This window comes from Candoia aspera, chromosome 7 (assembly GCF_035149785.1).
Source record: "Candoia aspera isolate rCanAsp1 chromosome 7, rCanAsp1.hap2, whole genome shotgun sequence".
NCBI lineage: Eukaryota > Metazoa > Chordata > Lepidosauria > Squamata > Boidae > Candoia > Candoia aspera.
This window is the reverse complement of record NC_086159.1, coordinates 75,234,586-75,261,030: the sequence shown is the minus strand read 5'-3', so window position 1 is coordinate 75,261,030 and position 26,445 is coordinate 75,234,586. Positions and strand designations below refer to the sequence as shown.

Sequence of the window (26,445 nt, the reverse complement as noted above, 5' to 3'; positions counted from 1 at the left end):
ATCTGACAACATTTAATCTTTTGACACAAGGGGCTAAAATACATAAGAAAATTCTGCAACCATCTAATTATGACTCTGCAGGTATATTGGGGGGGGGGATTCTTGTTTTAGAGTTCTTCTCCCTGCAGCCCCTAGCTTTCTTTAAAAAAAAACACCCTCTACATCTTTTGTAGCACAAAGCTCCTTATTTGTGATTGACAGAATCCCAAGCAATGCAAGCTGGAAATCTCTGAAGCTCTTATTTTGTCCCAGCTCTGTAATTGCACCTTGTCAAGAAATGCCTTGGAAAAGTTTGTAGTTCCGTTCCTGCTGCTTATGAGGATTTGTTTAGGGAAGGTCTAGGATCTGTGCAATGGACCCTGAAATATTCAGCACTTGGACAAAATGGAAAAGCAGAAGCGTTCTTGCTGAGATGATGAGCTGGCAGAAAGCCATGATTCAACAAAGCAAAGGCTTACCAGTGCCTCACCCCCTCCTCCTCCAGCTTTGACAATTTAGAGCAGTGTTTCTCAACCTTGGCAACTTGAAGATGTGAGGATATCGACTCCCAGAATTCCCCAGCCAGCCATGATTTAGAGTCATATTGTTAGAACTGCAGAAACTCCTTCAATCATTAAGACTAAGTCTCTTCTATTTTGGCCATATTGATCAGTTGAGGAAAAACCTGAAAGAAATATGTATCCATGGTATAAACTCTACTTCCAAGTGGAATTTCAAAAGATTTACTGAGCTTGATGGTCAGCCATGCCTTTCCCCATAATACTCATTCTATTCCCATTTCTATCCTGTTTTGCAGCATCTTCCATTTTGCAGGCTCCCAGTTTCCTTTAACTATCCAGTGTCCTCACTGCTTTTTGTGTGTGTGTGTGTGACTACAAGTCAGTTTTTGACTCCAGAAACTGCCTGGACTAGTCCCTGCAGTTTTCTTGGCAAGATTTTTCAGAAGAGATTTGCATCCTTCCTAGGCCTGAGAGAGAGGGACTGGCCCAAGGTCACCCAGTTGGCTTTGTGCCTAAGGTGGGACTAGAACTCACAACCTCCTGATTTCTAGCCTGGTGCTTCAGCCACTACACCAAACTGGTTCTTGGTGCTATAGTTTTGCTCTGTGTTTTTATTTTGTTTGTCTGGTTTTTTGGGTCTTCGTAGTCCACTAACGTTTCAATTTGTGTAACTGCTGTTTCTTCTTTAACACAAGCACTCCCCATCAAAATGACAGATAGAGTATAGTATACATGATGGTTCCAGACCCTAAGATTACAATGAAGTCAATCACAAATGCTACAGGGCAGTGTTTCTCAACCTTGGAAAGTTTAAGATGCTGGCTGGGGAATTCTGGGAGCTGTTGTCTTAAGTGGGGTTTGTACGATGCATAGAAGATTCCCTCTTGGATAAAAGAGCTGCAGATGTTGAAGAAAATCCAAAGTTGTTATAGAAGCAAGAAGGATTAGAGGCCTTCTTCTCAACAGGATTCCCTCAAGAGCAAGCGTTTCTGTTTTTATGTCACCATAGCAACAGACTCAAAACAAGGGCAGAAACAATTTATCTCATCATTAGAAGGGATCAGTATTTTAGTCAGAACAACCACTACATTTTTATATCTCAAACATGGGAAACTATAGATCTTAAGGAAGTCTGAGGTCAAAGATGGTATCTCCACAAACTTCTACAGCAATAAGCACTTGAGAACAGATCAAGGAGAAAGAAATTGGTTGGTATTGATAATTAGGAAACTGTGATTAGGTTGACGTTCCCTGATTCAGATATCCAATGAAACTTTCCATGTTCTATAGATTTACACTCTGAAAAAGCAGGACAGGGACTAAGTGTCACCACTGGACAGTAAAAGCATGACATCCTTGGACAGTCAAGCTGCAAGCTGTTAGTTCTTTTGGTACAGGGTGTGAAGGCCCCAGAAATCTCTTGAGGTAGATCCACTTTGCTGTCTTTGAAAATGTCGCATTTGTGAATTAAAAACTCTAAGCTCAACTCAAAACTGCCGGAATGATTTGCATTTGCAGATGTTATACACAAAAGTTCCTACATTTACATACAAATCCCAGAACTAAAATTAAAAAACAGAAGAAAACAGCTACAGAATCAATAGGCAAGAAACTTCTGCTAGCTGGTAGGTAATAATGCCAAGCCCACAAAATTAGTGCTGAGAAATATAGTCCCACAGTATTACACAGGTAAAAGAGCCAAGTAATTATATGATAGAGCAGAAAACATTTCCCTTCTGTCATACTCTGCTGTGGGTGTGTCAGCTATTTGCTCACTCAATAAATGATTAGAGGTTTTTTGTATGTGCAGTGAATACAGTATTGTTCCTTGGCTGCATGTCAGTAATGTTAAATTGGCATTAAATCACACCTGGATTTTCCTCAGCTAAGGAAAACAAACAGGCTTTGCAGAGAGTAGTTCAGCATGCAACACAATCTCCTGCAAGTGGCTTTTTAAAATTGCAAGAATGGCTGAGGACCAACCACACAAGACGTGTGAACAGAGAAGGTAAAGATAAAACGAGTAAGACAGCCACCTGGAGGAACCGTATTGCATTGACTGGGTATTGCTGAGTCAGACATGGATCATCTGTGGAGGTCTGCAGCGTTTTGTTGAAGCCTAGAACTGGCATTCTAGCTAATTTTAACAGGATGGGCTGGGCTCTTCCTAAACGTCATCTAATATTTCTTCTACTTCTTCCTACAATATTTCTTCATGGTTTCTCCAGTCTTGGTGCCGGAATGATAGAGACACTTCAGGAGCTAGAACAGTGTTGCTCAACCTTGGCAACTTTAAGACGTGTGGACTTCATGCTGGCTGGGGAATTGTGGGAGTTGAAGTCCACACGTCTTAAAGTTGCCAAGGTTGAGCAACGCTGGGCTAGACGGACTGGCGATGTGCAACTTCATTGCAACTGTACCAGTGTGGACCTACCTATGGTTCCTCCCATAGTTTGGTTGAGGAAGACAAGTTGTTCAGTTGTGTGTGAGAGAGAGACTCTTGGTCATTTTGGGCAGCCATCACTAGAAGATAAATAGGTGTTCTGTGACTGGTTGTAAATAGTGTAAAAGTCATTTTGTGCAGAACTGAGAGCGTTTACAACTTGCTCTCAGAATTCCAAATCAATCCATTGGCTTGAAAAGTTGGCTAACTCCTATTCTTTATTTGAAATTGTACAGAGCCATGGGAGAGTACTTATAATTAACAGGACAAAATACATGTTTTAAATTAAATATGATTAATTAAGAGATGGAAGTTCCATATTGCCTGATAATAAATCACACACAACTTTTTTTTTCCAGTTGATGCAATTCAGTTAAAGAACACAATGAGCTGAGTAATACTTGAATAAAGATCACATATATAATCATAAAAGTGAAGGGTCAATTGTTTTGAAATATGAGGGAGATTGTGTGTGTGTGTATATACACACAGACAGACAATAATATGAAAGGATGAGGATATTTCACTGGAAAATAATTATAAATGCTCTTTATTAAATATTTTATATATCAACTAAGACACTGTTTTTATTGCCTGCAGCTGAGGGTATTTTAGAAAGTTTTAGAAATTTTCTATTTGCCCTTAGAAATCATATCAGTTAAAAAGATATGATATTTATTAATAATATATACAGTAAAATGGTAAATGCTATTATTAACAAATGTACAAACATGTAAAATTATATATCGAATGCATTTATGACTAATTAAATTTAAAGTGAATGGTGCAGCTGAATGTTTGAACTAAAGGCTGTATTACTGACTTAATGACTATAATGTTGAATATTTATTTTTAGAGTGAAAGGCACTTTTGAATTTAGTATTCAAGTATTCATATTATTCCATCAAATCCAACTGAATATATTTCCATACTGCAAGAATGAATGAATGAATGAATGAATGAATGAATGAATGAATGAATAAATAAAGCAATACCGTTTCTTAACTATTTTTATTCTCAAATCTCTTACTTCTTACATATTAAGATGGTTAATTTGTCCATCTTTATAATTTCCAGATGCTTAACAAGCCATTTCTTTCTTGATGGAGGAATAGAATTTATCAATTCAATAATGTTGCAACTGAGTTATAAACTAAACTTAGTTTAAAGGATTCTTGAATTCTGCATATTCAAGTTGTGTTTTAAAAAATTATTTAATAGATTTACTTTATGCATAAGCCTATTGACCGTTGTGCTTTGGTATATTTTTAGTATCTTTCTAATTGAACTGTGTCAAAAAGAGAACTCAAATAATGCTTTGCCCTGCCTTATGAAAAAAGGCTGTTTCATATGTTCCTTTTAGCTGTTTTGATATTGCTGGATTCCAACTGTATTGTAATTTAGTCAACAGAAAAACAGATGTTGAAGAGCTTCACCATGATTTAAGCTTGACAGTAGAGCATGTAGTAGAGCTAAGAAACACATGAACATAAATTTGTCAGCAAGCATGGGAGAAAATGGATGACTTATTAGGGCATCTGGCTTTAAATCAGCATGCTTAGCATTTTCTTGTGGGTTCCCTGGATAAATTGAGAACAGAGGGTATACTGAAAGCCAGCTGGGTGACCTTGGGCCAGTCCCTCTCTCTCAGTCCAAGAGCCAATCAGGCGTGGTAGGAGAGTTCTAGTCCCGCCTTAGTCATGAAAGCCGGCTGGGTGACCTTGGGCCAGTCCCTCTCTCTCAGCCCAACTCACCTCACAGGGTTGTTGTTGTGGGGAAAAGAGGAGGAGGAAGGAGTATGAGGTATGTTCCCCACCTTGGGTTATTTATAAAAATAATAAAGGTGGGATAGGAAAAACAAAATACTGAGAAGACATCCTCCACTGAAAAAGATAGACACAGAGGAAATCAAAGGTAAGATCTGGCCTTCTGTTTTTTAGTTATTTGTTTGTTGTTTATTCGTTTAGTCGCTTCCGACTCTTCGTGACTTCATGGACCAGCCCACGCCAGAGCTTCCTTTTTAGTTATAAATATCAATATTAGCATTTTGGCTACTTACGATAGGTAATGACCAGCTCCAGCCTTTTATCAATGAGAAACAACAGATACAAAGCTGCAGAAATTAAACTGACTGTTCAGTTCACATGGTCGTTCAGTCAGCTTGCCTTCTTCAACACTGAAGTTCAACCACATTCAAAAACACTGGTTTTGTGATGCATGTTGTACAGTATTCAGGTGAGAACATAGAGAATGGATCAATTTATGAAAGCTCTTTTGATCTGTACCCTGAGTATGGGATTATTAAATGTTCCACTAAAAAAAAGAAATAGCACCTGAAATTCAAGATATATTTCTAAACAAATGTACTAATTGTACGTTGCAACGACAGTCTTATTGCTCTACAGGTCAAAACACATGAGTGTACAACAAAAGCCATGTATAGGTTGGTATTGCTTTATGGTCCTTTAATTCAGTTCTGGAAAGGTGCTTTAGAGTGTGCAGGAGGGTGAACATAGCAGTAACGGCTTAACCCGGGGTTGCAGAGGTGCCTCTGAAGCTGCCACCTGATCCTGGAAAATGATGAAGAACGGCAGACAGGTGCTACCTTCAACCACCCACACTTGTTCCAGAACACCTCTTTGAAATTCAGTCCAACACATGGCACACCCTACTATTTATGTACATAAACAGTGCACTAATTTCTTACAGCTGTCAGGGTACCTCTCCACTTCTAAAACTGAGACCATACAACCATTAAGGTAGGAATACTCAGAGCTTGGATAAACTGAGCCTTCTGAAAATATATAAGTAGAACTTTAGAAAATAAGTGTATTAACAGCAAATCCAACTCCTCTTGGTATTTTATTCAGCTATAAACATATTTCAACACTGTGTGTAAAGAATTTTGATATTTAATACCCGGAAATCCTTGTAAAAACCAGACAGGTGGGCAAACACCCACTAGAAACTTCATTATTTTTCCCCTTTCAATTGGAATGCTGTACATTTAGTGTTGCATTAAACCAAGCATATTTGGTTAAGATTAAGCTTGCTTCTCAGGTCTCTGGAAGTTAATTGGAAAGTCTGGGATTAAGGGAGAATCAAGCACAAGCTGCCATGCCTACCTTAAGGACCTTTCTGAAGAGCCAAGCAATAATTGGACATAAATCTGCCAGGCAGGCCTCCAGCTGCTTCACGGGCAGGCAAAATCTTCACCCATCACCAACCAAGCTATTGCAGGAGCTTCACAGGCAGGGAGGCCAATGTTAATTAAGCAGATACCTCTCATCTGTCCCCTAAGATAGTCCCTATGTGCAACACTTCACATTCTGCTGGCTGGCAGAACATGAAATTCACTTAACACTTTTCTAGGACCAGCTGGCCAAGAATAGAAAAGCATAACACGCTCACATGTACAAGCCCTTTATGCAACACACTTAAGGGGGGTGGTTAGCAGGTTGTGCAAGACCACCATCCAGCCAACTGTTCTGGTTAATCAGTCCTGAGGGTATGAATTTTAGCAACGCCTCCTAGGCCCCAAATGGTGGACTGGGAATTAAGTCACTTTGTCTGCTTTCTGAGAACAGAGAGATGAATTCAGAGAGCCCTAGACACTCTGTTGGCATTTGGCATGCTTGCTAGGGAATTCTGGGAGTTGAATTCCACAAGTCTGAAAGTTGATGAAGTTGAGAAACACTCTTCTAGAGTCATCCAGCCACCTTTGTGCCAGCAATATAGATGAGTTTTATATCACTCCAGTGATGTCTAGGTCAGTGTTTCTCAACCTCAGCAACTTTAAGCATGGCTGGCTGAGGGAATTCTGGGAGTTGAAGTCCACACGTCTTAAAGTTGCTGAGATTGAGAAACACTGGTCTAGGTGATGCAATGAGGAGGCTTTTAGTCACTACTCAGACAATGGCTGTAGACACACATCCCTCCCCCTGTCCTGCATTTTCCTCCATTGCTGTAGAGAACCTCAAAGATAATCTTGGAGAAGGAATTTTTGCAGTTAGCAAAAATAAATTAAGCCAGGGAAAGGAGAAGAACATTAGAAAGAAACTGAAACTGGCTTTTAACTCTTTTTGGTATAAGAGGAAGAAAGGGATGGAAAAATGTTGTACTGCTTTCAAGATGCTGTTCCTGCAGCCTATATCAAGAAAGTATAGTTCAGTTATTCTGGAGTCTGTTTTCTGATCTAGCCTACCTCAAAGGGTTGATATCAATTTTGCATAAAACCCACTGTGTTCAATGTGGATTTTCCAACCAGTTATAACCAAGTCTTGGGAGACACTCTTTCATGACAAACCATTTCGGGCCATAATTCCCTTTTTTGGGGGGCGGGGGGGAAGTCTTCAAAATCAGTGGGAAGTATTGGGGATGGTATTGGTAATGTTACTAGTAGGCAAGTCCAAAACTGTTCAGTTCCATTTCATGTATGTCTGCTTTGGGGGGCAGTTAAGGGATTTTTAAGCACATTTTCCCACTCCCCTCCCCTCCCTGAAAATGTGGGAAACTTGGTGAGAATTGGCAGCTTTGTAACCAAATTTTAATGGGGCAGCTTGGAGGCACTATAGAGCTGTAAAACTAGGGTGGTGTTGGCGACATATGTCTTCTGTCTCCGAGGATCTCCTAAAAAACTTTTTTCAGCTAACTTAAAACTATTTCCTATCCTTTTCTGGCCAACTTTAAAGGACAAAAACATTTTCGTTCCATTAGTTCCTTGACACAAATTTCAGGATATGGAACAAATTCTGGGAAAGTACAAGCAACCAACTGAAGCAGGAAGCCTTTATATCCCATATGATCAATAACAATTCTGAAAAACCCTTCGGTTTAAGGCGAGAGTGTAAGATGCTTGCAATATCCATTTTACCTGGAAATAACAGGAGTTTATTTCCTAGTTCAATATTCTGTGTCACATATCTGAAAGAAATCTGTTCAATTTCACATGTTATAATGGCTTAAAAGTCTGTGTCCATGCACATGCAGTCTCCCTTGGTATTTCAAGTCAACCTGTGGATTAGGGAGGGATGTTTACAGATAGACACTAAACAGGTACGTCTCAGTCAGAGATGCCCCTGATGAATTGATCTGTAGCTGCATGAGACACAGGGCTTCCCAGAAATTCCACCTGCTAGTGTAATTATGAGGGACCGTCTCATCCCCATCACATCGAACCACCCCACCTGGACATGCAGAGAGGGCATGCTACAGACCCCATCTGTAAAAGAATTCCATCTGGCGGGGTCCAGGAAACGGGCCTTCTCTGAAGTAGCTCCCACCCTCTGGAACATTCTCCCCCCGGAGGCGAGACAAGCCCCCTCGCTCCTGGACTTCCATAAAAAACTAAAAACCTGGTTCTGCCAGCATGCCTGCAGCAGGAAGGGGAATAGTCATTCCTGGGGATGGCTAGTGCCCTAGAATTGCCCTTTATACTCATGGATTGAGATTCAATCTTTGGCCATCTGGATTTTATTACATTTTATATTTTCATTGTTTATTTATATTTATATTTATTGTATTTATAATGGTATTGAATTTTAAATTTTCCTTTTGTTGTAAACTGCCCAGAGTCCCTCCTCTGGGGAGAGATGGGTGGTGATAAAATTCGATAAATAAATAAATAAATAAATAAATAAATAAATAAATAAATAAATAAAATATAACAGGTCCACTATCCATCCACAACGGGTTATCGTTCTGCATAATACGCCAACATGCATTAGAAAAAGGACACCGTTTGGCATGAAGAGTACATTTACAGTAACCCTGCAGGTAGAACAGGCAAAAAAGCATCCACATCTTAAACTTGGGGATCATGGGGATCAATGGCTATTAGCCTTGGTGGCAGTGTGACTGCCTCTGAAGGCCATCTGCTGGGACACTAGTGGGCTTCCTGGTGCAATTGGTTGGCCACTGTGAGCACAGACTGCTGGACTAAATGGGCCAGGGGTCCGATCCAGCAGGTCACTCCTTATGTCCTAACAGCCAGGAACCACGCTGAGACGAGGAATAGGTCTCTAGTGTTTATTACTGCTACATTAGACAGAAAATCCTAACAAACTGAAGAAGCGAGGGAAAAACCCAGACAGATAAACCCCAAAAGTCAAGGTGGGTCTGATCTGTGTCTCTTCGAATGGCTGCTTAACTCCTCAGTACTACGCATGCATTTTCCCCCCTGGATAGGGGCCCCCTCCTGCTCACCATCAGTACTGACACCTTAAGTTCTTATGCACTGCCAAGGGTCACAACTCATTCCTGGGCACCCCTATGAGAATGAGCTGGTTCTTATTCCCTTTTTGACTTTTCTGCATGTCTTCCAACTGCCCAACCTAGTCTAGTCAGTGTGTTACTACATCTTTCATATTATAGCAGATTCTAGATCTTCTTTCTCAGAACTCATTTCTTCTGTGCAACAGGGCCACCATTTCAAATGTCCAGTAATGTTTGTCATTTTATACAATCATAGGTCTAGATAATCACATTACATTTAGCTGTGAGTATGTGTAGCCTGCTTCCTTTCACCAAGGAATAACAGCCTTACTGATAATGGCATTTGGACGATGACGGATAATAGCAATGACTGGTATCTCCAATATACAAGGATATACGGACATACCTCATCTTACCATCAAACAATTCATGAAATAGAATAGGCTAAGATATATTGACTGAAATAGGATCCATTTATGGAAATTCTAAAGTCCAAAATTATGTAAGATCTGAATAGAACAGCAGGCGAGAAAAAGTCAAAAAAGTTTTTTTTACATGTATTATGCAAAACACATAAAAAGGGGTGGGGCTTCAATCTTGTGATTGTGGGTACCATTTTGAACTTTTTGATACCCCTTGCAGACATCCCTGTTCTAGACAGTTGTAAGAAAAGTTGTAAGAAAATCATAGATCAAGATGTTATTTCTTTTAACTATGTACTGAGTTCAGCCTCTCATGTACTGCTGTTCAAAGATACTTTTCTTGTGCCTTCAAGTTAGTCTTGATTCCTGGCAACTGCCTGAGCTAGTCCTTGCAGTTTTCTTGGCAACATTTTCAGAAGTGGTTTGCCATTGCCTCCTTCCTAGGGCTGAAAGGGAATGACTGGCCCAAGGTCACCCAGCTGGCTTCGTGCCTAAGGTGGGACTAGAACTCACGGTCTCCTGGTTTTTAGCTTGGTGCCTTTAACCACTATATCAAACTGGATTTCTCACTCTTTCAGAGTCCCTGGCCAACATGCCAACTGTACTACCCGAGAATTTAAAAAAGAGTCATAGAGTTCTTTTAGTTTGATCCAACAGCTTGGCTGGGCTCTAGACCATTTCTCCCTCTATTCAGCCTCAGAAATCCAGCTACAGAAAAATTATTTATTCTAAAATTTTATCTTCCATCATTTTTGCCAGCTGACCTCTAAAAGCAACCTTGTTGCTTTTAGTGCAACATTAAAACAAGATAACCACAAATAACATTGCAAATGAAGCATTGTAATGGCTGCCAAAACAAGAGAAATAAAGATCCCCAGCTTAGAATCTGACTTTTCTAGCAGCAATAACAGAAGCATCTTCAGGTGCCCCAAATCATTACAAACCATAAAGAAACTTGGCCAATAAAAGAGCAATACCCAGAAGTATACAAATGATCATTTGAGAAACAGAAACTTACTCATGTGGGGTGTAGAACATTTGGATGGAATCCACATTATCTGCCCTTATATTCCTATATCTCTTTCATCAACCTTTTATCAAGATTTGTAAAAAAGAGAACCAAAGCAAAGAATTCTGTGGTGGCTGACCACAGGAAAGCCAAGCTGATGCTAGTGTATTGACCATCCCAGAAATTCAAGATCCAACAGAGGTTTTAGTTTCAATCTCTTTCCCCCCACACAGATTTTTTTTTCCAGTCTGACATCCAACCGTACAAACATCCTCAACCTTATTTTGCTGAACTATCCTGTTTTGTCACTAGGTGGCAACAGACACGGAGGGAACATTTTCCAGATTGTCTTGTGAAGAAAGTTTATTTTAATACCTACGGAAAGCAGAACTTCCTAAACTTTGTTTGCTGAAAATGGGACTCACTAATACAGCCACCCTAACAAAGTAGAAAAAGTACAGGAAATCCTGTGGCTGCTACCAGGAATATTTTTAAATTCAACTCTGTTCGGCTTTGACGACCGATCTCCTATCTTTACCTTTTCTCTCTAATCAGTTCCAGCTTCTTGCAGTCAATTAAAATACACTGCTCAAAAGCTGAGCTTATCTTGCTAAATCAAAGCCTTTGCAGATCTACAAACTGTTCGGGCTTTGCAGCTTGTTTTTATAATAGTTAGGGTAAGTTTACCAGTTTGGATCGGGAATCTGACAAGGTTAAAGGTCTGCCTGTGACTGAACTGGAAAGCTGTCAGACCAGAATTTAACTATCATGTAGCTCGACTCCATGGCCATGCAGCCTATTCTACTGCCAGGTTCTATAAAATGTTTTTAGTTTAGATTTAAGGCTTTATGTGACACATAAGATAGCAGGATTCTGTGAGCCTTATCCAGAGGTTTACAGTGCTAATATCTGAAGCCCAATAGGCTAACTTAAACTGAGATTTTAATCCCCTCCTCTGGTGGAGAATTCCCTCAAACTCATTTGGGTCCCTTGAAGAAATGGCAGCGTGCAATCTCTCTTATCTGACAAAACGGTCAACTTAAAATTAAGCTTGTTTTTGTAAATTTTCTGCTTTTAGTTTCTTCCGCACATTAGCCAATTAAGTTATTTAACAATCACATGAAACAGAAACATGGCTGCCCTGATTAAATTACATAGGTAATATTCTAACAAGAAATCAGAAAAAAGTAGCAGGATTAGTTACCAATGATTGCTTTTTAAGAATCCATTATTCTAATTTAAACAAATCCTCTCTGGTTTTGTTTGTTCTTACGTTCCTTTATTGCAGAGGCTACAACATCCAGCCGTTTAATGAAAACTGAGCAAATAAACACCTAATTTTAAGTGTGATTATACCATCGTTGCATTTGATCAGATGCTTTTTCTAAAGCAGTTTTTTTAAAAAAATAAAAGATACATACTTCTATTGTTAATAAACAATAAGAATACATGAAATATACTGTATTCTAAATATACTGTAATATATTTGAACCATAAGGGTCATGATGCAATCATGATTCAGTGAAACCTTTGAGCCCAAAAGCCTGTATTTAACTAACATTTCAGCATGAGGTTAATTCACCTACTGACATCAATAGGGTCCTAATACAAATGATGCAACAAAACAGCATAAAATAGCTTGATTAGAGACCAGGAGAAAGGGAACCAAATGGCTGTGGAGTATATTTAAAAATCAGGAGTGTGGTCTCGGGAGATGCTCTGTAGTCTTGGGAGAAGATGCAGGGCCACATTCATGCTGCATGCTCCAAAGCTTTTTTTTTCCCCAGATGACTCAAAAGCTAACACAGACCTGCTGAAATTTTCTTAGCCTCTGCTTTGCTTCCTGGTTCAGCATGCGCTCCAAAGCTTTTGTATACCTTCTGAAAATTTCCAAGTCAGTTTTTAAATTCTTTTTGTACTTCTGATCCCTTCCCTACTGTAAGATGGGTGAGGGCTGTAATGATGCTGTCCCCTTCTGATCCAGCCCACCCATCAACCAGCCAATGGGGATTTTCCCCATTTGGCCATACTTATATTTTGAATTTCGTCACTGCCCATCTCACTCGAAGAGCGACTCGATTACATAGCCATTCCAGGAAATTCCGGGGAAGAAGCCTCTGATGTTTTGTGAGCAAGCTTGGCTTTTAAATAAGAAAATTAAAATATAGGAGATTCTCTTGGGCATGTCCTAAAGTTAGAAAGTAAATGCAACCTCTGCTCATGTCCTTGCCCAGGGGAAAAACTAATGCTAGCTGGATTTTTTTTTTCCACTTCTGTTTGTCCTGGCATGGGTCCACAGGCCTCAAAATACCCAAACTGATTCCTAGCAGAATCGAAGGCACTGTTCTTTTTAATTCTTATTCATGGAACTGCTAGAGTAGATGAATGACATCATGGCATTCCAACAATCCTCTGTGGGAATCCTCACCAGAGGAAGGGGGCGCATCGAATGAGAACATGCACTCAGTGGATGGGTGGTCTCTCGCCTGAAACACCACATCTGAAACCACTTCCAGCTCTGTATTGGTTCAGGTTCGGATATTTCTTCAGATCCTGTGACTTATACCTCTGACCCTGAACCCACCTCCAGGTCTGTGAAAGCATGGAGGACAGGCAGGCATGAAAGACTCAGTGGTTGGACTCTTTGGGAATAATAGTAACTCCTTTGAGGAGACTTGTGCTCCGTCATGGATTCCAGAAGAAATTCCAGGGGTATTTGAATGGTCCTTGACATTTCTGACATAAAAACCTCCATCAGTACTGGAAAGAATGCTGCTGGCAGCCTTTCCTTGCCCACCATTGACTTGTCCCTTACCTGTGTTCTAGGTCTGATCCTCTGAATGTGCAATATTGCCTCTGTTATTTTAGCTGGACTTTAATTATTGATGTTACTCTGCCTTCACAGTATTTGGTGGGCTGCGATCTTGGCTTGTAGATGATACTCCATTGCTTCTACTACCACAATCAGCAAGCTCAATATTATAGAATAACCTATGATACTTCTATTTTATTGACAGATTTATTCATTCGCATGATTTATAGGCTCTTCCCAGTCCAAAATTCTGTGAAGCTTGCTGAGCTGAGTTGCTGGGTGTAATCCTGAATATAAAAATGACCGGATTATCATCCCACAAGGAAAAGTAAATGGATATGCCTCTTTCAAAAACCCTTGCAACTTTGTCCATGTTCTTGGAGCTGATGAAATAACCTGCTTGTTTCAAAGTCACAGGTGACCAAATTCACCTGCTTTTTCTTTATGCAGAAAGGGGATTGCACACAAACATCAGATGCTCATCCCAAGTTAAAAACTCTTCTTGGATCATTGCAGCTGAAGATGTTCAGTGCTCCAGCCAAGCTGTAAATTTGCCTGCAAGCTTTCAAGGAAACCAGTGACTTATGACAACAAGCAATTGCCCCAATGTTTCTCCTTGTGCCAAGTCTATATAAGCATCATTATGCTTGTAAAACAGCAGAAAGACAGACTAAACAGAATTATTAGACCTACTGCTGGCCAAAACACACATGAGATAATCCATTTCCCATATTGTGGGGCCAACCATGTACATTTTGTTTAATGCAGTAGTGACAACTTGCAACCTATGGCACATGTAGGACCTAGGAGACCCTTCCTCTTTTGTATGACTGCAGTTCCTAATACCATGTTACCAAAAAAAGCATTTGCATATAGAAGTGAAAGACAGCTTTGTTGACCATTGCTGCAACATTGTGCCGAAGCTCTACATGAACAGGACTTAGATACTCGCTAAATTAATGGTGAACATGTAATTCTCATGCTTTCCTCCTGATGCAGATGATGATTCCTTGATTGTCCCAATTCACTTGTTTTGTTTCAGTCTAAAGTTAGTGTAGCTTTTCTTAACTTGCTCTCTTCTTTAATTCCCAGCCAGGCAATTCTCATTTATTTCTGCTTCAGTTACACCCCCATTTGGGTTTGTCTCACCTAAGATATTTTCAAACGGTTCTGTATTTACAATGCCATGCTATCGTTAAACATGGGATCACGTTAGTAATGAAAACAAGGATACAAAGAATAAGTATAGATGTGCATATTCAATAAGCTGGCTTAAGAGGAAACAATGATCATACACTTTATGGATTTTGGAGCTTATAGTATTTTCTGTAAAAACACATTATTCTGCAGGTCTCCAATATTAAGTATCAAGTATATCTCTGCTGTCCATAGCATACCTTATGTATGACTCCTGTCTAGTCTCATTTTAGACTAAAGCAGCCCGAAGCTCTTTTCGATTAGGATGTTATAAGTGTCCTTTAAGATTTCAACTGATTCATTTCATTTTATCTGAAGAAAAGGGTTAAACCATTTATTTATGGTGTAACAAGATTCAAGGAAGTGCTACAAAGACAAGGCAGTCTAAAAATAAATGAAGACCTACTACAAACAGAAATATTTGTGGCTCAGATATATCTAGTCAAATAATTTTACGGTCACTTAAGGAAGGCAAACAAAATACTCTTTAAGTTGGAAACAAGGAAGCTGAGATAGGAGTATATTACACTAGGACCACAGTAACAAATCATTTCTGGGAGGGGGTGGGAATGTTACGGCATACAAAATACTCCTTAACCTGCCCCGGGACTTTAAAATAAGGCAAAAAATAAATTTGGCTTGGAGGGGCTCTGAAGGCCACCAGGCAGAGTGAAGAGGGAATGGCCATGAAGGCCAGGAGGAAGATCCCCTATGAAGGCAATGGTCAGATAAGGGGGGCTTGAGCCTCGGCCAAGAAAGTAACTTGAGAAAACACCTCAGACAAGCTCCTCCCTAGTTCACACAAAGATAAAGAGAGGGAGGGGGAGGTACATTCAGACTTGCAAGATTTTGTTACTATAGCTGTTACAATAAAAGTAGTACTGACTTACATTGTTAGTCTGGTCTACCTCGTTGGACTGACACACAGAATAGATTCTGGTGGGCTGCACTTTCTGCTAAAAGAATGGCTGAATTGCGCTAAATTATAATGTGCTTTGTTTCAGCGCAATGTACAACATGAACTGTTGCAGTTCATACATTTTTAAAAATACTTTAATCAGGCTGTTAAAGCGTGTTCTGAAAATCATGATTAAAACAAATCATGGCTTGGTGCAAGGTAGAGACTGAGATAATAGCTATGTCAAGACATCAAAAGAAACTAGATTAAATATGACTATTGTTCCTTAGTTTGTATACTCCGCTCTTACTGTCCTCTTTGCACTCGGTTGAGAAAAGAGTTTGAGGGTGTTGCCTCGTGGTTTTGGTTCACCCTAATTTGTATCATCTTGACCAATAACTGGATAAGCTAAACTGTCCAGAAAAGCCAAAGCCAAACGATAGTTTCTGACTATACAACTAAAGTTAATATTCAACGTAGTTTGCAGTTTGGACAATATGGGAAGCTGGAATTAATTAAAGTAGAAGCAAATGATCTGAACTCTCTGGAAAGGTAGATAAAGGGAGGGGAGAATGGCCAAAATCTAGAGGGACTGAGTCTCACATTTTCCTAAACCACTGAATGAATTTTAGCCATCAGTGGTATGGTTCAGACATCACATATGTTGGTGTGCCTTCGAGTCAGTGTTAACTCCTGGTGACTACATGGACAAGTTAGTGCAGTTTTCTTTTTTAGAAGTGTTTTGTCATGGCCACCTTCTTTCTAGGGTTAGGAGTGAGGGAGTGGCCCAAGGTCACCAAGTTGGCTTCAGGCCTAAAGCAGGACTAGAACTCATGATCTCCTGATTTCTAGCCTTTGCCTTTAACCACTACACATGAGATTTCCTCAGTTTGCAATAATGGCTGAAACTGAAGATTAAGTGCTCCTGAAAAAGGGATGGTAGATCAGTCTGAGCTTGCTTTGAAATCTTGGTTTCTTAGGAGATGACTCAACAATGTGTGGGGTAGTTAATACTCTAGAAGACAGAGAGAACATTCAAAATGTTCTTGAAAGAAGTGGGCTGAAAATAATAGAATTAAATGTAATAAAATTTTAAGCTGCATCAACAGAAGTATAGTTTTCAAATCACAGGGAGTAATAGCCCTACTGCGTTACTCAGACCCCACTTCAAGTAGCCATTTATAAGGATAATTTACAAGGATAAGTGGTCATTTACAAGTCAAGGTCTATTCTTTATCATTCCAGGGAGGGCCATACAACGAATATCTAAATTACTGGACAGAAGAGTCCAGCTGGAATTTGCTGGATGCATTCAGGCAGAGGCTGGAGAGCAAACTGATGCTTCGATCTTAATTCCTGTAAAGAGCAGGATGATGGACTCAGGGGCCTCAATGACCACTTCCAATTCTAGAATCCCAAACCATGGTTTTCAGTTTGGATGCCACAATACACTATTATTTAACAAATTAGAAAGTTTCAATCATTAGAGAAGGTGAAGAAAATACAGGCAAGATCCATGGGGCTTTAATTCTGCCCCTTGCTCTACTTTCTACACTCCTGAAATAGAGGAGGGAACCCCCTTCTGATAGAGTCAGATGCTGAATGGGTTCAAGGAAAATCAGATCTATCAAGTCAGGTAAACGGATGGGACACTGGAAGCCTGCAACAACTGAACATTAAAGAACCAATCAGAAGTGTGAAAATTTGCCACTGAGGTAGGCTTTTTAAATGGGGGGGGGGGGGACTCCATTTTGCCTTTGCTTTTTGTCTTTTTTTTTTTCCAAAGGGGCAGGAAGGATTGTGGGAGAAGGATTTAGAAAACCATCCCCACCACATCCAACACACGTGTGCATCGTCATGCATCCCATTACACCACCACTGAGCAAAGAGCTGCAAGTTACCATACCTTACCAGTATGGACATCTTTAAAGATCCCACCAAGATAAGGATTATGCAAAGTTGGTTGAGTCATGTTAATCTCTGAGAGGGAAGCTGAGGATACAATTAAAATATATGGGCTAAGTGGTCTACCACAAAAGCTACTTTCCAGGAGAAGATGTGAATTGGGATTGTAGCCATGAGTTTGAAAGGTTTTGACATTTACATAGAAAGCAAGGGAGGGGCTCCAGGTGAGAAGGCATGGATGCTAAAAGACAGAGGTGTATTAGTCACTTCCTGAAATGCTTCATGATGAAGGAGGAAGAGGAGAAGAAGGAAGAGGGCTGCCCAATGAAGAAAAAAAAGGAGATGGTCACAAGTTATGCTTTAGTTGAAGAGAGAAAGAAGACTCACTGCTTCAAATGCAAAGAAAACCCAAAACATGATGGGTTTGATATTGCATGGGGTTAAACTGTTCCTGGGCAAAGTCCTCTAAGATTTCTATATTGCTGAACAAAAATTCCTTGTGGGAGGCTTCCAAGAAGCCAACAAAATTTATTCTATATTATCCTGGAGTGGTTTTGGAATTGGATGCTCCAAGTTGTTAAGGCAGAAGAAATCAAGATTTAGATGGAAGTCTTGATGGGTGAAAAGGAGGCTGGGTCAGCAGATGGCAAGTTCCCAACAGGCAAGATGGAATAACAAAGTTAACTAGGGCTGCTAAGACCCAAAACTGTGGAACTATATTTTGGCCAGGATAAATCAAGAGGAACAGCTTTCTTACATTTACACCCAGAGAAGTGGGCAAGTCAGTTGTCTAGATAAGAGGAAAAATGATACTTTGGACTTGGAGAAACACAACAACAGATATTGTATATTTAGAGAAAAGAAACCCTCAGAGCCATGAGAGATCAAATGGCAGAATATTAAACTGATAAATGGATCCATATACTATAAAGGGAAGGAAGAAAAAAAAGAAGGGAACTATTGATATGTGAAAGCATGCATCTTGAAAATCTATTGATGTGAGCCACATCCTCTTCTGCAGGAAGGAAAGGATAGAGGCAATTGATATCTTCCTAAAACAAATAACTCCACAAAAAATAGTTGAGATAGTAAAGTCCATTATAGACCTGAGCTTGCTATCCTTCTTAGGAATGAAAAAGTGCCTAGAAAAAAAAGGCAGGAACCTTTCTGTAGGAGGAGGAGAACCACCTGGTTTTATTTGTATGATAAATTTATATGAATATGTGTAGTGTGATAAATAGATAGATAGATAGAGTATATATACACGCATATATAAAAAATATAAATAGTATTATGGTTATTACTTTTTTATTGCTTGTTTAGTGTCCTGAGAGAGCCTTTAGGCTAGAGAAATCTATTACAAAACAAAGTATTACCTGTGTGCAGTGACAGATACATAATCCTTATGCAAAGTGGGAGATGTTTTTGATGAAGCTCCAGTGAACTTTGTAGGCTTAACAATGACAGTTATGACATTATAGTTCTTCTTCCCATCTGGCTTGGTGGACAACCCTCAATCTTTTCAAAATGGCTCTTCTAAAATAGTCCCTGAATCCTGTAACTCAAATTATTAACTCCTTCTTCCCCCCAACTTCCAGAGATGTTTTCATAGGGCTAAGATACAGGCAGAGAGGTGCCAAGTTTGCCTGCATACTCAAAACATTTCTCAAAAATGCCTTAACGCTTTCATCAGACTGCTTGTAGTGATGCAAACTTTCTGTTACGCTGTCAGGCCCTATCCTAAACACCTGACTTCTAAATAAAAACTCTAAATCTCTGCCTGGATGACTGTACAGTAAAAATAAATACCATCCACTCTTACAAGTCATTAAATTATCTCTGGGGCTGTTCTGACTGGGAGCTCCTCCATCTTTTGATTTTCTGGCAGCATACAGGAGAGAATCCTCGCTAGCGTTCATCACATACATCTCCCTGAGCCTAGGACTATCTAGTTTCAGATCAGAATCTGTGCTATTGTAATTTAAGTGGGCCAGTTACTTCAATGGAAAATGTGAAGTGTGGAGATGGTGAGAAGAAATGGAAAGCAGCCTGTCTTGTTTTCATGTGATTTTGAGGCAGTTCCCCCAAAATAAAAAAAAAATGGCTTAGGTTGGTTTGCCCGTTAGAAATATAGCCAACCCTTGGCTTGCCCTGGAGAACAGTTCGAGGACTATATTTGCAGTGGGTTTCTTCCACCATAGACTTCTCTCAGCATGAACATTCAGACAAGAGGTGCATAGAACAGCAGTTAAGCAGCTACTCAGGGGGATGAAAGCTTGTTGAAAATACAGTCAGTATCTTTTTCCTCCACAGGAGCCTATTAAATACAGAGAAATTGGGCTTCCTTTGCCCATGTCTTTGGGGCATGCCAACCCATGCCACGCTCAGCTGAATACATGTCAGGGGCTAATGGTGGCTTCTTTGAAAATGCGCAACTTTTATTTTCAGGCAAGATACCAGATGTGAACCTTTCACCTCTCCTAAATAGATGGTCTCCAGCCAGCCTTGAGTTGGTAGGAAAATAAACAGACATGGGATTTTCTGTTCCCACCAATGATCACTGTCCTAACAACCAGGAAACACACTGAGACAATGAACTGGTCTCTAATATTTATTGCTAGTACTTAACAGGAATCCTAACAAACTGAAGAAGCGTGGGAAAAACCCAGACATATAACCCCCAAGGGTTAAGGCGGTCCCGATCTGTGTCTCTTTGAATGGCTGAACAATTCCTCAGTGCTACGCATGCGCTTGACAGTCTGGATGGGAGCCCCCTGCTTGCCATCCTTACTCATGACAATCACCAAGGAAGTGCATGGAATGGAAACTGTGTTTTGTTTCATACACAAGACATATTGTGTTTTGCAAGTTCTGCCAAACCATTCTGGGTGGGCTGTAGCTGGGCAGTGCCACAAACTGGAGCATTTTGGTGGTAACAGGTTCCAGCCAAGACAAAATCTGGAGGGGTCTTATGGGATGAGTGAGGCAAGGCTGCCCCCCTTTTCCTCTCCTCCTCCACAGGGCAGAGGTATATTAGCAGAGGTGCTCTAGTCCAGAACTAGCTTCAAAGCTCCTCTGACCTCAATTTTCCCTGATAGCAGCCATTCAGGGACCACCTGGCTCCTTTCCAAGAAACGTGGGCCTCCATAACATCTGGGTTCTATCAGTCGTTTCACATGGTTACCGTGCTGGGTTAAACCCCCAACAGACCATCTGTCACTTCTAAGGCATCTCCAAAGTGTTCATACCTTCACATATTCATATATGAATAATATGAATGAATACATACAATCATTCTTAAAAACAGACACAGGTATAGCTCTTGAAAAATGAACATTACTAAAAATCCTCAGAAAGCCATTTATAAGATCCCAGATGAAGGGAAGATATCTACATGGAATTACACAAACATAGTGGGCGACTGTATATTCCACAGATATAAGCCAGCCAATGGAAAGGTGCTGCTTCTGGTAGTCTGTTCGTCAATGGATGAATGGACTTGTACAGAGGGACACAACCAGGTCCCAAAGTGTTAGAATTGTAAGTGCTTATGCCAGTTTTTCTCATGGAGCTAAGAAACAACTGGTAGAAAACAGGTGTTACCACATTCCATTTGCTTAACTCCCACAACAACCTTGCTGCCATAGGGCTGTGGTGACTGAAGTTTCCAAGCTGTCTTCAAAAATGTTGAATAATACAGCCTGGAGGGAACCAAAGGAAAAATCACTAAGGCAACATCTGATTTGTTCATATATGTATCTTTTCAGAGCTGATAAGAGGTCCTGTTAGAATAATAGAATAATAGTTTGGAAGGGATCTTGGAGATAAACTATTTGCCATGGGCAGGATTCCTCAAACCATCCCAGACAAATGTTCAACCTTTCCTTGAAAACCTCCAGTGACTGAGCTCCAATGTCCCCCAGAGGCAGGCTGTTCCACAGCTTAAGAGCTCTGACTTTTAGGAAATTTCTCCTCATTTTGAGTTTGGAAGTCCTTCTGAAAAGTTACCATTTGTTGGTTCTTGTCCTACCCTCAGGTGCTATGGAGAATAAATCCTCATCTTTCTCCTATGATGGCTCTTCAACTACCAGCAAAACTAGGGGCATCCTCAGGTAGCATACATGACTTTTCAGAACAGTATAATGCTCTGCAGTCAAGTTACTGTACATATTCTAATAGAAGAGAATATACGTAGCTCAGGGACTGTAGCTCAGGGACTCCCACCAGAACTGTGCTGTCCTCGGTGCTCTTTGAACTTGGTTGTTAGCTTGCAGATGTTTCATTACCTGACTAGGTAACATCATCAGTGCTAGTGAGAGTGGAGTTTGCTCCCTGTTTATATGCAGTCGCTTGCCCTGCCAGTGTTCAGGGGTGGTGGTTTTCTCCTTGGTAGTTCCTTGATTAGGGTATTGTTTTCTGCTTGTTGCTGTTCTCATCTTTTTGTTTCCTTTTTAGCTTTTTTATTGTCTCTTTTGAAAGGTGCATAAATGTGGTTTAACTCTATGTGCCTGTTGATGGTTGATTTTTCTGAATGCCAAGCTTCCAGGAATTCCCTAGTGTTTTTAGATTTAGCTTGGCCTAGGATGCTCACAGTTTCCCAGTTGAAACTATGGTTGAGTCTGTCCATGTGTTGTGAGATTAAGGAGTTGTTATCATGACTTCTGAAAAGTCAACACTCACTAGCACTGATGAGGTTACTTAGTCGGGTAATGAAATGTCTGCAAGCAAACAACCAAGCTCAGAGAGCACCAAGAATGCCAAAGTTACATATTTCCCTTCAAATCAACAGGCTTGCCAATCCACAAAACATTAACCTTATCAGGATGTAGCTTCACCTTTTCTATTCTCATGCAACCATAAACTGCCTCTGGGCATCAATGTAGCCTTCCCACCACACCCTGGAACACAGAGCAGTGTCACCTGCATACACTATGGTCCAACCTGAGTCAGGTCTCTCAGCAAATTTATTTCAAAGCTCAACCCCACGGGATGGAAGAAGTCCCCTTTGTACCATCCCGTCCCCAAAATTTGAAAGTAACGTTCAGGTTAATGTGTGTGTGTGTGTGTGTGTGTGTGTCTGTACATACACACACTTGCTTTTTCACCATAAGCTCAGAAGATCCAAAATCTGAATGGACTATTCAAATGTTCATTGTTTGGCCACGTATTACTTTTGACCCAACAGACATCATTTCACCAGGACTGTCTATCTTGAGCGGCTTCTGTGAGTTCTTGTAAGTTCATGCTGTTATTAGTGACAATATTAGTTATTAGTGATAATATAATATGTAGCTACCTACTCCTTGTCTTCTAAGGGTCTCCTTTTCAAGTGTCTTCAGTTTTTGCAAGCAATAGTCTTACAGCTGCATTATGTGTCCAAAATATTTAAGCTTTGGCTTCATTGTTAATGAAATGGGCCATCTGGTTTTACTTCATCTAGTATTGAATTATTTGTTCTTGTTTCAGTCCAGGGTATTCTCAGCACCACAGTTCAAAGGCATCAACGTTGCTTTGTTCAACTTTTCTGATAGTCCAGCTTTCCTAGTTATAAATTAAAACTGGGAAAACCACAGCCATGACAATACATGCCTTTGTTGTCAGTGTGTTGTCCCTACACTTTGTCTAGATCTGTCTTAACGCCCCCCCCCCCACAATTCCTAACTCATGGTATCAATTAGGACCTCTTTTAAAACCTGGAAAATTATCCAAGGACACCAGAAAATCTTCCTGGTCCATAAGTCTCCTGGGATGGATAAAAAAATATCGTTCATTCCTGCACAGGTTAGAAACTGTGCATAGATCAAACTGTTCGCCTATTAATCTGTCCATGAAAACAGAGCCTTGATCACATGTACCAGCACGGGTGACCATTCACCATCCCGTTAGAGAAGATCATATCCAACACCTATCTTCCCAAACATGTTGGACTTTACTACCTATTTCGGTTCCATCTTTATTTATATTGATTTAAATGCACAACACCAAATGGCGATCTAATTTTTAAGGCAAGTAAAAACAAACAAAAATTAGATGAATTAGATAATTCACAGCTTTTATATATGCATACCTTCATCTCTTGCAATATAAAAAGGACAGTAATGTCATATAACTTGCTTGAATAGGTCACACGAATCATCAGTTCTCTAAATGCTCTAGGGAGAGGACACAGCTCATCTGAAGCAGGCTCAGAGGACAATCTGAGTTCTGCTATTGAGGCCTTTATATTATAGTTAAAAGAACCATAACAAAACAAATGACGTTTTAAATGCTTACTTTCGGAGAACGGCAATTTCATTTTCTATGCTGCTTTCCTTGCCTTTCAGGGCTTTCTTTGGGATGCACTTAACTGCAAAAAGTTTTCCAGTACTCCTGTTTTCAGCCAGTACGACTTCAGAAAATGCTCCACTGGAAAAAAAAATAAAAAGACAAAATGTGTATTTAAAATTGTATGCACTGAAAGCAGAACACATGCATCACAATCACTATTTTTCAGCACCAAATGCAATTTTATCCACACGATCAAAATCTTGGAGCACACATTATATTCATTCCCAAAAAATATGTTGACCAGCACATAACAGAGGATATCCCCAAGGTTGGACAGAGACATAAATACATCACCAGTATTAGTGATGTATTACAACCAGCGTTCCCACTTACATTTTTGATCTACCATAAAATAAGTTTTTGTTTATATTAATGGAGAACGTTGCACAACAAAGTTAAGCCTAATTTAGGATTTTAAAAGGGGAGGGGGAAAACCCTCACCCCTTGCTTGACCCCACCTATAATTTTGCTTTTATTCTACATTCCTGTACATGTTTATTTAGAAATCCGTTCCACTGGATTTCAAAACAGCTTTAAAAAGGGTGCATGGGAGTTGCACTATGAAAGAATAGTTAAGCCACAATTTGAGCTAAATTTATATGCAATATGCTGCAGGCAGAATAGTATTCTGCAATTTCATTAAGTGCATCCATGAAGAGGTGTCAACAAAATCAAAATGGCAGCTGCAACTGTACAATCAAAGCCCCACCTCTTTTTGACAAGAGTGAGAGATGCATGTAAAAAGGGGGCTGGGCTTCAGTGGTACTGTCACAGTCACCATCTTGACATTTTTGCCCTCCCCTATGGACAGCCGTAGGAGGGACGCGGTGGCGCTGTGGGTTAAACCGCTGAGCTGCCGAACGGAAGGTCGGCGGTTCGAAACCGCGCGGCAGGGTGAGCTCCCATTGCTCGTCCCAGCTCCTGCACACCAAGCAGTTCGAAAACATGCAAATGTGAGTAGATTAATCGGCGGGAAGGTAACGGCGTTCCGTGAGTCATGCCGGCCACATGACCACGGACGGGTCCTTAGGGACAATGCCGGCTCCAAGGCTTAGAAACGGAGATGAGCACCGCCCCCTAGGGTCGGACACAACTGGACTTTACGTCAAGGGAAACCTTTACCTTTACCTTATGGACAACCGTGGTGCTCATACATTCATCCCTCCTTGTTTATAACATCCCAGCATACACAGATATACACAAATGGTGTAATGCTATGGGGAATGACCTTGGGAGACAAGAGGAATTGCGGCAGACTAGACAATGGTCAGACAAGCGGCAGCTGAGTCCAGGGAAGGAATGGGGGCATGGTAAATGTCTCAGAAGGGACCCTCCCTAGTTTCCTGGACCATAAAGGCGACGGGGGAAAGAGATACTTTCAGACTTGCAAGAGTGATGTCAGCCTTGCGAGGTAGTCCTGACAGGAAGCACACCCAGAAGTACTAGCTCTAACTTTATTGTAAGGTTACATTAACCGAATCTTGCAAGTCTGAGAGTACATCTCTCCCCACTCGCCTTTATGGCCCAAGAAACTAGGGAGGTTCCCTTCTGAGACATTTGCCACACCCCCATTGCTTCTGTGGGCTCAGCCTTTGTCTAGACTGGGGCTCTTCCTCCTGCCTCCCAAGGTCATTCCCACATACCATTACAAATGGATAGAGAAGGGGGAACCTTTGCACAACAATGCTTTCCAGACTTGGCTGAGCAACATGGCAAGTAACACGTTATTTTTTCTTTGGTGTTTCACTTTTTTTGTTAAAGCACTTCTTATGGTTTTTTTCCTCCTCTTTTTGTAATTAAAAATTAAAATAAACAAATAAATAACACGGCGTGATCTCATGCTAATAAACTTCTGAGCACATTCTATACCAAGATGTATCTCTGTCTGGGTCAGACAACCAAGATTTGTGACCCATGGCCCAGGTTGAGGGATACATTCCTATGAACCTGTCCTATGATGTGGTTCAGGTCAATCAACCAGATGTGAGAAGTCGTCCCAGTTCTAAAGGTGATGTAGGTATAGAGCAAAAAGGGTGAATTCTTACACTTTTGAATTTACTGGCATTCCATTTGACAAACATGCCCATCAAAACTTTGTGTGACATGACCCAACCTTTGTGTGACATGATCCACAGCTACATCACAAAGAGACAACTTCCTAAGCCTTCTTTTGTCTGCCTACCTTCATAGTAGACTCAACACCTATACAAAAGAGGGGAGGGACAAGCACTATCATATGGGAAGGGGAGGGACAAGTGATGTCAAATGTACCATGACATCATCAAGCAAATAACAGAAAAGGACCCAAATTGTGTCACTGTGTGTTGATGTCATGGCACACAAGACGTCATTATGGTTTCTAGTGGCCACCTAATTCTGAATAGCTGAAAAGGGAAAAAAAAATCCACTCTTCTTGCACTTGGTTCCCTATCTGGGTCATCTGGAGTTGTTCTTTCCCCATCAGAGTGTGAGACTCTCAAATAGACACTTTTGTGGGCTAAACAGCTGAAAAGTATTTCCAAATTTATTTTAGTAACTTGTGAAAGGGTAGAGATGCTTTACACCTAATCCGCCCCCTATGTTATATTTAAAATCTTTACTTCCATTTTTATCAGTATCTCATTAACCCCAAACAACTTTCTGACATTCCTTTCCTCAGCCAATTTGCATCTGTGACAACCTCCAAGGGATTTTCCTTCATGACTAAGCTTTGCCCTTT

At 40.4% G+C, this 26,445-nt stretch overlaps 1 protein-coding gene across 1 annotated transcript in view; it reads right to left on the bottom strand.

The window, feature by feature from the left end:
* Window positions 1-26,445, bottom strand: part of CAMK1D (calcium/calmodulin dependent protein kinase ID) — a 225,370-nt gene that overhangs the window by 99,588 nt on the left and 99,337 nt on the right. Inside the window, exon 2 of the mRNA XM_063308179.1 lies at window positions 23,673-23,804. Within this exon, the coding sequence (XP_063164249.1) occupies window positions 23,673-23,804 (132 nt within the window). The remainder of the gene's footprint in view (window positions 1-23,672; window positions 23,805-26,445) is intronic.